Genomic DNA, 11,627 nt, shown 5'->3' with positions numbered 1-11,627 from the left:
TATGCTGAAGCAATCCCAAAATTGGTTTTTTCAAAATTTTATTTTGACTAACAAAAGAACCACTATCCCTGGAGCTCCACCTTGGCCCGCCCACCCAAGCCCAGTCCAGTGGTGGGACCAGGAATGAACAGAAGGTCTTCCTCTCTCAGTGATCTCTTCTCCAAGCCCAAGATAATCTTCCATAGGGCACGAACATGCTCTCTCATCCAAAAATTGACAGACTGCTTGATCCTTCTATGTTTTCCAGCAACAGCATCACCTTCTGAGGTTAGATTCCAGGTCTGCTATGAGACAGGTAGAGTAAAGCCTCCTTTCACATTTCAAGCAGTGTGGTTTGAGAAGGGAATTGGGTAACACGCAACTCTATGACTTCTGCCATGTGCATGAGCTCGTGCCTCCACAGCAAAGAGCCACCAGTGCGCTCCCAGCTCCTTTTCCAGGTGTGGCGGTCTTCAAAGCGTACAGCCCAACCCACCCAGGGGAAGCACACTAGGATCAGCCACAAAAGTAGGACCATGTGTTGTTTTCCTTTGGTCCCAGCACATACTGGGCTACCATCTCCCCAGAGCAGTTCCCCAGCACTGCCCTGGCTGCTCTCCTACATCCTGGGTTGTTCAGGGCCTTCTGAGATTTCTCAGAGCTTCACTGAGCCCCACAGGCCACTCTCGACTGTTTTGTTCCTGTCTGTAAAGCTATCAAAACCCCTAAGCCCTGGAGGTCTCTTACAGATTTCATAGCTTCCTCAAATTCACTAAGTGCCTCCTGAATTTCAGAAAGCAGTTATTTACCAGATAATTCAGAAAGTGCAGCCTAGTTCTCTGTGAGTGAGTCACTACAGAGACCAGCTCTGCAGGTCAGCAAGGGAAGGTGTGGTGTTTCTGGTACCCCACCATCCCATCTCTCTCTCTCTCTCACTCACACAAGCACACACATACACACCTCTCCTCACTCCTAACACTGTGACCTGTATCCCTCCATCCCACTCTCTCTCTCACACACACACACCTCTCCTCAGTCCTAATACTATGACCTGCCTGAGACTCCTCAGCTCACTCCTTCCTTCTGGCTGCCACTCAGACCACATGTGAGGCCCTTGGGTTGCACACAGGTAACCTGAAATAGATATACACTATACTGTGGGTCAGAACCCTGGACTCCAATTTGAGCCATATTACGGGTAGGCTTTATCTAGAATACAGAGCCACACTTGGGTTACTTAACCTGTCACCTTGACTTGAAACACTCTGCTTTGGAGGGGACATGTTCAAAGCAAACCTAAAACTACCTTTGCATACAAGTGTTGTGACTAGGTAAGGCGGAAGGGTCAGAGCTCCTCACTGACCCCTCTTCCAGGCACTGTAGCCTACTGGGCTTAGGCGGCTGCCAAGAGCCCTACATAATAGTCACTGCCAGTAATCTTCCCACTTGGAAAGAGGAAGATTAAAATTCTGAGGAATAGAAACACTGAAGTGTAGCCTTTGTCCTCCTGATGCCCTCCAGCTTCCTGTGCCAGCAAGGACATCAGCTCAACCGTCTGCCACTGCTCCACCTCCAGGCACTGGAGACAGGACTGGAGTTTCTTCCCTTTGACTTGGAAAATTCTACTTCTCATCACCAGCTCAATCACCAGCTCCTCAGGTGCCTCAACCTGAATCCCATGCCTAGAGGTTCCAGTGGAGGACTCCCTGGCATGACCTGCCACAAATGCCTTTTCTCGTCCATTGCTCTTCTTCAGCTTTTGGACCTGCCAGCTCTCTGGACACAGGAGCCTCTCAGACCATGATGAAAAAGAAATGGGTCCACTTTCTCTTCCTGCTGACCACTGCTGATCACAATCTAGAGTGGCAGGTCGCTTAATGTATGATGTGGTTTGAGGGAGTTTCCCAAGGCTGCCAGTGAAGGCCACAGTGAGGCTCACAACAGGCCCTCCTGGTCTGGAACCAGCAGCTGTGAGCCAAGATGACCCAAGTTCTCAATCTCAATGACTCCTACGGCTCAGAGCACGTGGTTTTCTCCTTCCAACTGTGCAGGCTCACAGGACAGCCTTCCAAAAGGACAATCCATTACCAGACTCAGCAAGCCTCTCCACAGTGACACCTGGGTGAAATCACAGCTGATGGAGGGGGTGGAGTGCCTATGACCTATACATAGCCAGATCTACCAAGGACGCTGGAGACTGTAGGAACCAGACTTGCAGATCCTGGAGGGTGTTGTTCCCCTGACTGATGCGTAATCTCTTAGATCGACGTTTTGCAAGACTCAGAGGCCCAGCCTGAAGACAGCTGGCAGAGAGCAAAAATGACTGTCTTAGAGAGGTCTTCAGACACCTGGACAGCTCAGCAGAACCACATATGTGCCCAGGGCCCACCGTGAGGCCATCATCACCAACTGGTAAGGAGGATATTATCACACAGCATCTTCAGGGTGCTGGAGGCAGGCGCTATGGCAGAAGAGGCAGTGAACAAAGTCAAAGCTTTGCCAGGTCACCACATCCAGGCCCTCTGACCCATCACCCAACTCTTCTAAGAATTTATTCCAAAGAAGTAACTCAACAGGGAAGAAGCTGGATGTACGAGGACATGTGTATTCCTGTAATCAAGTGATTAACAGAGTCTAGCCTCTAGAGTCACTCACCAAACCACTTAACGGCAAGTAGCTTAGATTCTCTGAGCCATTTCCCACACCTGTGGGATGCAGACAACAGCATCAACTGCCCAGGGCCATTGTGAAGATTAAATGAGACAACTCCCATAAAGCACCTGGAGTGTAGTATGTGCCCCACCACAAGGTCAGCTGCTACGCCATGCACAAGGACAGGAAGGATATGCAGAGAAGAGGAAACAGGTGCGTTGTCAAGGGTGACAGAGGAGAACGCTCTGACAATATTTTTAAAGTTCTTGGATGTTTTGTAGGTGGGTGGAGGGTGCCAAAAATTGTTGAGCATTGCAGGTTAGGAAGAATGAAGCAAAGCAGAGAGGGCTAGTTTTCTTACCAGGACTTTATTTAGTAATGTAGGGTTCATCCTTGGAAAAAGAGGCTCATATGAGTGTAGAAGGCAGGGGCAGGATGGAGGGTCCAAGAAAGGAGCAATGAAGAAAGGCTGTGCACAGGTGATTACTCTGTCCTGATTAAAAACACTTGCACCCCTGAGCCCACTGGTTAGGTCACCTGGATATGGTGACCTAAGGCAGCCATAAGGCGGCAGTGAGGTCCCCGTCACAGGCTGGCAGCTAGAGGGCTGCCTGCCAGCCCAACAAGGTCATGGTGTAGCCAAGAGGATAGGGAGGAAAGAGCTGTGACACAGGCTAAATCTAAGAGTAGACTCTGAGTGCGTGACAAAACGTGGTCTGTGTCATTCCTCTTTTCCCGTAATTTTTCCATTGTAGGGATATTCAAAAGTCCATTCCCGTGAAGACACATGGTGTACTAACCAGTGCCAGAAACAAGAGATTTAAGTGCATTTATAGGCCTTAGGAAGTCTGGTGTTTATAAAAATTTTTAAATGCATTCCACTCAAACATTATAGCATGTAACTCCAAAATATAAAAGGGCATTTTTAAAACTTATACATTATTGCCACACAAAAAAGTAAACAATTGGGGCTGGAATGATGGCTCAACTAGCTATTCCTCCACCTCCAAGCGTCAGCATCCCACATGGGTGCTGGTTAATATCCTAGATGCTCCATTTCGCATTCAGCTCCCTGCTTGTGACCTGGGAAAGCAGTAGAGCGTGGTTCAAAGCCTTGGTGCCCTGAACCCCATGAGAGACCTGGAAGAGACTTCTGGCTCCAGACTGGCTTAGCTCCGGCCACTGTGGCCATTTGGGGAGTGAACCAGCAGGTAGAAGAACATTCTGTCTCTTGTCTCTCTGTAAATCTGCCTTTCCAATGAAAAATAAAGAAACCTAAAAAAAAAAAAATTTCCTTAATATCAGCAACTACATGGTGTTCAAATTTCCAACTGTCTCCCAAATGTTAAAGTGGCGGTTTCTCAGCACTGAATACTTGTGTTCCTAAAGCCTGACAAGATGGAACCCCTACTAACATTGCCATTACAACAATCACCAACATAAACCAACTTTCTTGCTAGACTCAAAGGCAAAGCCAATTTCCAGAGTGGGGAGATGAGTTGGCCTGGATCACATGCACACAGACAGGGGCCCATCCACTGCTCTTCCTCAACAGCACACTGTCTGGCAGTCTGAACCCTGAGGCAAGCATTCCAGGCTTTCGAGTCCGCAAGCCTTTGCCTAACACCTGTTAGACATGAATCACACACCCACTTGAGCAAGATGAAAACGAATCTCTGGTGTGAACACTGCCAGGCAGAAGGCCAGGCCTAGTTCACTATTCAGTGCTTCCATGTAGTCATGGAAACAGAGACCTCTCAGTGGTCTCTGTCCTCTCTCTCAGCTCCCCTCTCCTCAACACCCCTGCAACAGTGAGAGAGGAGGACCACCCGATGGAGCAGCCAGGCACCACTGGGCAAGTCTTATGTTCTAGCTGTCACCAGCAGGGTTCATCAAAGGTGAGGATGACCTGACCCAAAGGTCCCTCAAACCACCAATGAACAGGCCATTTCCATAATGTATAATTGTCTTACAGCATGAGTAAAAAAATAAACAGCTTCCCATCCCATTCTACAAAAACAGAATTACCGGTTTTACACAAACTGAACAAGGGAAATGTATGCATACACGTGTGTGCGCAAATGCACTCACACAGGGAACAGAGGAAAATCAGATCAATCTTTCTAATAGATACCAAACACTTGAGTAAATTAAAACCAAATTTCAAAGAGAAAAAAAAGGTGGGGATATTTCTCTTCCGAAACACTTAGTTTTTTTTAATTCTGTATTTCTTTAAATGAAGAATAAATAATTTATATACTGCAGAAGCAGAGACAGCACGTTTTCATCTGTTGGTTTAGTCCCCAAATGCCTATAACAGCCAAGACTGTTCTAGGCCGGGCCCGGCGGCGTGGCCTAGCGGCTAAAGTCCTCGCCTTGCATGCACCAGGATCCCATATGGGCACCAGTTCTAATCTCGGCAGCTCCACTTCCCAACCAGCTCCCTGCCTGTGGCCTGGGAGGGCAGTTGAGGGCAGCCCAAAGCCTTGGGACCCTGCACCCACGTGGGAGACCCAGAAGAGGATCCTGGCTCCTGGCTTCAGCTCGGCACAGCACCGGCCGTTGCGGCTCACTTGGGGAGTGAATAATAGGATGGAAGATCTTCCTCTCTGTCTCTCCTCCTCTCTGTATATTTGACTTTGTAATAAAAAAATAAATAAATCTTTTTAAAAAAAAAAAGATTGTACTAGGCCAAAGCCAGGAACTGGGAACTCAATTCAGGTCTCCTACATGAGTCGCAGGGACCCAATGACCTGACCGTCTGTCTGCTACTTTCCAAGGGTGTGCATCAGCAGGAAGACAGAAGCTGAGCAGATTCAGGGCCAAAAGCCAGCCACTCCCATGTAGGACGTGACTGTTCCAACTGCTATCTTTCCTCCCTGGCTACAACAGCTGCCCCTTGCTCTTTTTTTAAAAGTCTTGCTTTCTTTGCTTGCATAATAAAAATAAATTAGGTGATATACAAAAAGAAAATATGAAATACTAAACAAATCCCTTCATCTAGAATTTAGTTTGACTTTAGAAAATGTAGTAAGCAATTTACCTTTGTAACTGAATCAAAGGAAACATTAAAGCTTACTCATTTCATTTGATTATAAAAGGGCAATGAACAAGATTCAAAACACATTATGTATCAAAAAATAGTCCAAGAATGAAGATGATCTTGGTAAGCTAGAAACAGAATTCGTCACTTCCTCACAAGAGCATTATCAAACAAGAAAGCTAGTGTGGCAAGAGATAGGTCAAGCTGAAAAAACAGTACCATGAATGTAGTTTTTTAAAAGTGTACAGGAAGGACCTCTTTCCCACATTTAGCACACAAATATGAGCTGGAAGAGACTAGGGAACTAAAGAAAACAAATGCTTTGTCAGAAAACATAGAAACAGTTTTAGTATGAGATGACAATCTGGAGAGGAATGGTGATGCCAGTTGTATGCCGACGTGAACACACTTAATGCTATTGAACTGCTTGCCTAAACAGGACTAAAACACTGTGTTGTATGTGATAGTCCACCACAATTAAAATTAGAAAAAAGAAACAAAAAGATATTCTTGTGATAGGAACAGCTTTCTTAGGATATAAAATTTTTGAGCCATAAACAGAAGTATTTGAGATTTCATTATACAAAATAGCTAAACTTATTTATGATAAAATACACAAAAATAAAAATTAAAAGACAAGGGCCTGGCGCCATGGCCTAGTGGCTAAAGTCCTCACCTTGAACGTGCCAGGATCCCATATGGGTGCCAGTTCTAATCCCGGCAGCTCCACTTCCCATCCAGCTCCCTGCTTCTGGCCTGGGAAAGCAGTTGAGGACGGCCCAAAGTCTTGGGACTTTGCACCTGCGTGGGAGACCTGGAGGAAGTTCCTGGCTCCTGGCTTTGGATTGGCTCAGCACCGGACATTGTGGTCACTTAGGGAGTGAATCATCGGTCAGAAGATCTTCCTCTCTCTATATATCTGACTTTCCAATAAAAATAAATAAATCTTTTTTTTTAAAAAAGTTAAGACAAAGTCTCAGGACGTCAAAGGGGAAAAAAAAGCCACTGACTAAAACTCTACAGTATATGCACCTTGTATAATTCATAAAGGATTAACATATAAACATGACAATGAAGTCATATAACATACAACTTCCTAAGTAATCAGGAAAATATACATTTTCACCCATCAAATTAATATAATTACAAAAGACAGATGCTTCACAATTGACAAAGGTACAGGAAAACAGTTGTTCTCATCACTGTTGCTAGAACTACCAACAAGTGCTGGAAGGGCAACCAGCAGACAGCCGGTGTCAGACACTCAGACCTTCCACTTGCTAGTCTCCAGCCTACAGAAATGCTCCAGAGCGACCCAAGAATCGTGAGCGAGGATGTTCACTGCAGCATTCCTGACAACATCAACACCCAAAACATGCCTCAACTTTCAACAGCTGCCCACTCAACAAACATGTCATGATTTATAAAGCAGGCTAGTTACAGGAGTCCAAGCACGCACTTCTGCCCAAAAGCAGTATGTGTGTATACATATATACACTTCTGTGGGAAGAGGAATTTGAAAAAGTCCATAGCAAGTATCACCCCAGGTAGTAGCATTAAGGGAAATCTTCGCTTTCTTAAGTCTATTATTTCTGTAATGTGTAATTTAAAATGAGCACAATAATTTGTGTAATTGAAAAACAGGGAAGTAGAAACAGCTCCAGTCTTTCACAAATAGTGGTTATGATCCTAATGAATGGGAAGTGTTTTCCCCCTAAAGAGGAAGAGACAGAAGAGCAGCGAGAATGGCTCAGGAACTACACCCTAGCAGTAGAGCCTGACTTCATTCCCAGGAGACTGGGGGTGGCAGGAAGGACTGGGACACAGAGCCTTTAGTCACACAGACTGCACAGTGCTAGCCTATACATACGAAGGCAAACTTCGTTGAAACAGTAGGTAAACTTTTATTAGGCTCAAACTGCTTGTTTTATTTAATCTTCATCTTTGGGTGGTCCCTCAGATTACATTTTAAGATTATGTTTTAATTGGGAGGTCACAATGGAAATCAGATGAGCTAAAAAGAACTGATGAGGTATTTGTTGACAGTAACAGGTTTAAAAGCCAAGTTGTGCTATAAAAAGACAGCAACAGAAAAATCTGGGAAGACATAGTGAAGAACCAGGAAGTCAAAGAAAAAAATCAGATGAGCTACAAGATTCACTTACAACTGATGAGTGATGAAACAGAAAAGGAGAGAGAAAAGCCACTACAAACCAGGTGCTACTCCACACTTGAAGACATTTACAAATTTAATCCTCACAACATCCAGGGCAGTGTTATAAAAGAAACTCAAGGAGGCCCAGGGCTTGCTCAGGATATAAAGCTACAAATCCCAGAGTCTGGATTTGAACTTGGTCTGTCTATAAGCCCAGCGCAACAGCAGCTCCTTAGATCAGCCAACTGACCAGCCCCAGACTTTCCCCACACTGGAGCTCATACCCTCTGTCTTTCCAGGTCGACTCACCTGGGAGCTGGAGGGTGGCACCTGGGAAGTGGGCTCCTCTGACAGGGCTGCTCCTGAGCCCATAGGGCTCAGTGTGGTAATTCTGCTCGGCTGGCCACGCAGAGTCAGTGTAATGGTGGTGGGGACCTTCAAGCCTGAGAGAGACAGACAAGCAAGATTTTCTGGTCCCAGCCTCTGCTGTCTGTTAAAGCTTTTGTTTTCTGGAGATTTTCTTCCCCCACATAACACACCCGCCTTTGGCCTCCTCCCCAGCTGGGTCAGCTGCACCCTATCAGTCAATCTGAAAGGCAACAGGAAACAGCCTGTGTCCTCTCGACCTCTCTAGGGGATGGGTCTGCACATCACACCTTGCCCACATGAGATGGGAAGGTCCTCGGGGAAGATCCCATATCTGGGAGTCCCCACAGTTCTCATGAGACTCACCTGATGCTTGGTTAGAGATCTGAGCCAGGCCAGGGAGGCTGCTTGCCAACTTAGCGAGGCCCCCATTGGTCAGCAGCTGGTGGATGGCTGTGGGCTTCCCACCAGGAGTGGCACCCAAGGAGGAGAGAGTGGTGGCCACAGGAATGGTACGGACAATGGTGCTGGTGCCCGTGGTGATGGCACCCAGGCTCTGCATGGGGGTGGGCAACTTCACACTGGTGGCCTGTGGGACACACAAGCCCAGGTGATCAGAAGCTGTCTGTCACCCAACAGCAACGTTTGAGTTTGGAGGGCCCATAGCATATTAAAAACTAACATGTGTTGATTGTTTATTACATGCAAGGTACTCTTCCAGGCATTTTACATATATTACCTTAAGAAATGCTTACAGCAATTCCATGAGGGAATTTCAGACAAGGAAACAAAGAGAGGTCAAGAAACTTGCTTAATTAAGGTCACACAGTAAGTGATGAACCTGATTCTCTGGCAGCTCCCTAGCTGTGCAGTTAGAAGGCTGTTTGGCATGGACCCTCTGACTCCAGACCCAGTCTCCCTGCAAAAGTCAGCTAAACTGAGGAGGCCTCCTCCCTACACCTGCCCAGCCCAGTGGAAGGCAGATGTGCACCTGTTGAGTGGGCCCTGGGGAAGGATTTGCAGGGAGGCCAGAGGTCTTGCTGCTGATATCCTGCAAGCTGAAGCTGAGGCCTTGGAGAAGGCTGCTGGCTGATGTGGCCCCTAGGAGAGGACATAATAAGCTCAATCACTAGCATGCATCCCAAGAGCAGCCATGTTTGTCTACCATCCTTACCGACTAAAACCCCGATGCTCTTGGACACTCCTTAACTCTCTAGAGAAACACCAAGAAGGTCTCTCCAGGGACGGCTGCCCCATGATGAAAGGCACTGAACTAGGGCACCACCTTGGGATTCACTTTGCTCCAAACTATCAGGACTATACTTCAGGCAAATTCAAGAGAGCCCAAATTACACTTTCTAAGAAACCAATTTAAATCCTCTAATTCCCAGGAAGAGGAAGCCAGAAGAATTCCAAGTGTCCGATTTACACTCCACTTTACACACACAGTCCAGGGGCTTCAAAACCAAAAGGAAGGGTTTCTTGCAGAAGGGTATCTATAATGCCTGACCCAGCTGGGTTGAAGCAAGGAGGCTTGTAGTGGGGCGTGGTGAGGTGGTAGCGGAGAAAGCAAGAAACACACAGAAAGAAAAGTGTCTTGCTTTTGCTAATGTCCAGTATACTACCACTTCCAATTTTCTTCAGTCAGATGTGTTTAATACACCAAAATGGAACACAACACATACATTTCCCATTAACTACTGCTTCCCCTCCTTCTAAGTATAATATGGAGCCCCTGCAGACTGTGGACATTCACTTACTCAGGCATCAAGGCCAACAAATTTCCCAACTTAAACTAATTCCAGCTCCATGTTAGCCTCTACGCCTACTGGCCTAGTACCACCCCCGAGCAGAAGTCTAAAAGGACTTTGCTAGAAAAGCAGAATGCTGGGTTAGAAGATACCTGGGAGGGAGCTGCCTGTAGAGGTGGCCACCAGTCGGCTCTGGAGTGTGTGCAAGGTGCTGGGTGTGGTGCTGCTGGACACCATTGAGGGGGTTGGGCCAGCTGTGATTCCACCTTCAGAAGCACTTGACCTGCAGATAAAGAAAGGAGCTCCTTCATCCAAAGGTCAGAGGATTATAGATCCTAGCAACACAGGGAAGGGACCAGAGTGAGGCATGGCAAGACTTTCAGCACTGGACCCAAGGTCTGTCCCACCTCCTGAACTCACTCTGTTAAAAGTCAGATCTAGAGTAAAGCCCTCAAGTCTTAGGGCAAGAGCCAAGAGAACTGTGAACAGACCCAAAAGCAACACAAAACTTCAAACAGGAAGAATTTGTATTTCCACAAATGACAGACTCCAGAAGCTATCACCTTTCCAAAACACTACATGAGACAGAAAAAAAGTGAAGTGCAAGAAGAGAAGAGAAGAGATGACAACAACCAAGGGAAGACTCACCTGGTTGTGGAGAGGAGTCCAGTGAGCTCCTTGGCCCCTGCTGAAGCCTGTCCTAGTGTCATGGTGATGGGTTTCCCTCCTGCAGCTGCAAATAGAAAGCCATAAGACACCACTCAGAGCTATTTGCTCCTACTTTTCCAGGTTCCACCAGCCCCAGTTAAATACAAGATATCAGGGACAAGGACTTAAGGACAAAAAATAAAACCAAAAATAACCATGTTAGAGGAGGGAGAGTTAGAGTGACTTTTTTCAATTTCAAACTTTTCTGGGATATTTTACCTACTTGAAACCAACACACAGACATACATATATCATGTTCTGATGATCCCACAACATCCTCTGGTTTCCTGCCTCCTGGTCCTGGTCCCCTGGAAATCACTGCCCATTTACTCTAAATGTACTGCTTCTTCTCCAGGTTTCTCACACTGAAGCAGAGGCTGAGCTGCCTGGATTTAAATGAACTAGGGAAACTCACCTTCAGCACCTCCTTGGGAAGGGGTGTCCCCTTGGGAGATCAGGGACACCTTGATCTTTGGTCGCTTGCAGGTCTTACTGCCAGGCAGAGGACTGGAGGGGTGGTGTCGCTTCAGCTGGACCCTAAGATCCTCTTTCTCTGCCTCCTCCGTTGGTTCTGATGAAATGGGAACTAACAGATGGAGCTAAGGTGAGATTCTGTACAGTCTAAGAAAGCCTGATAGATACTGTTGATCAAGGCCAGTGTGTGGGAACACACAGGAGGATCACCCCATACACAGGCCACACTTTACAGAAGACGGCCCCCATTTCAGTCTCGCCCCATTGAAGCACCCCCCCCCCCTGAACAGAAGCCCACCTTGCCCCTCTCAGAGAATGGCCCCATCTTTATCCCTCAATCTGCCTTTAAGAGGGAAGGGAAGAAGCCCTGAGTTGCTTGGAACAAGACAGAAGACGTTTGTCTGTCTAGCAAAGACCAAAAGAAAAATAACGATGCAGGACTTATCACAGTGGAACTAAACAGTGATCACTCTGCCATCCGAAGCCCTCCCCCATGTCA

At 46.7% G+C, this 11,627-nt stretch overlaps 1 protein-coding gene across 5 annotated transcripts in view; it reads right to left on the bottom strand.

Moving 5' to 3' along the window:
• The window catches only part of KANSL3 (KAT8 regulatory NSL complex subunit 3), a 49,155-nt gene continuing 37,528 nt past the window's right edge, over positions 1-11,627 (bottom strand). For 4 of the 5 annotated variants that reach the window (XM_058667586.1, XM_036496646.2, XM_004590764.2 and 1 more), the window contains 7 exons: positions 11,070-11,240; positions 10,595-10,679; positions 10,099-10,229; positions 9,187-9,296; positions 8,562-8,784; positions 8,139-8,272; positions 1-2,440 (listed from right to left, as the gene is read on the bottom strand). In XM_058667586.1, coding sequence (XP_058523569.1) covers positions 2,420-2,440; positions 8,139-8,272; positions 8,562-8,784; positions 9,187-9,296; positions 10,099-10,229; positions 10,595-10,679; positions 11,070-11,240 — 875 coding nt within the window. In that variant the 3' untranslated portion in view covers positions 1-2,419. Of the gene's footprint in view, positions 2,441-8,138; positions 8,273-8,561; positions 8,785-9,186; positions 9,297-10,098; positions 10,230-10,594; positions 10,680-11,069; positions 11,241-11,627 lie in introns of those variants that run through there. The other variant, XM_058667589.1, reaches the window with a different exon arrangement.

This window comes from Ochotona princeps, chromosome 8, assembly GCF_030435755.1.
Source record: "Ochotona princeps isolate mOchPri1 chromosome 8, mOchPri1.hap1, whole genome shotgun sequence".
NCBI lineage: Eukaryota > Metazoa > Chordata > Mammalia > Lagomorpha > Ochotonidae > Ochotona > Ochotona princeps.
This window is presented reverse-complemented; position numbering and strand designations above follow the sequence as displayed.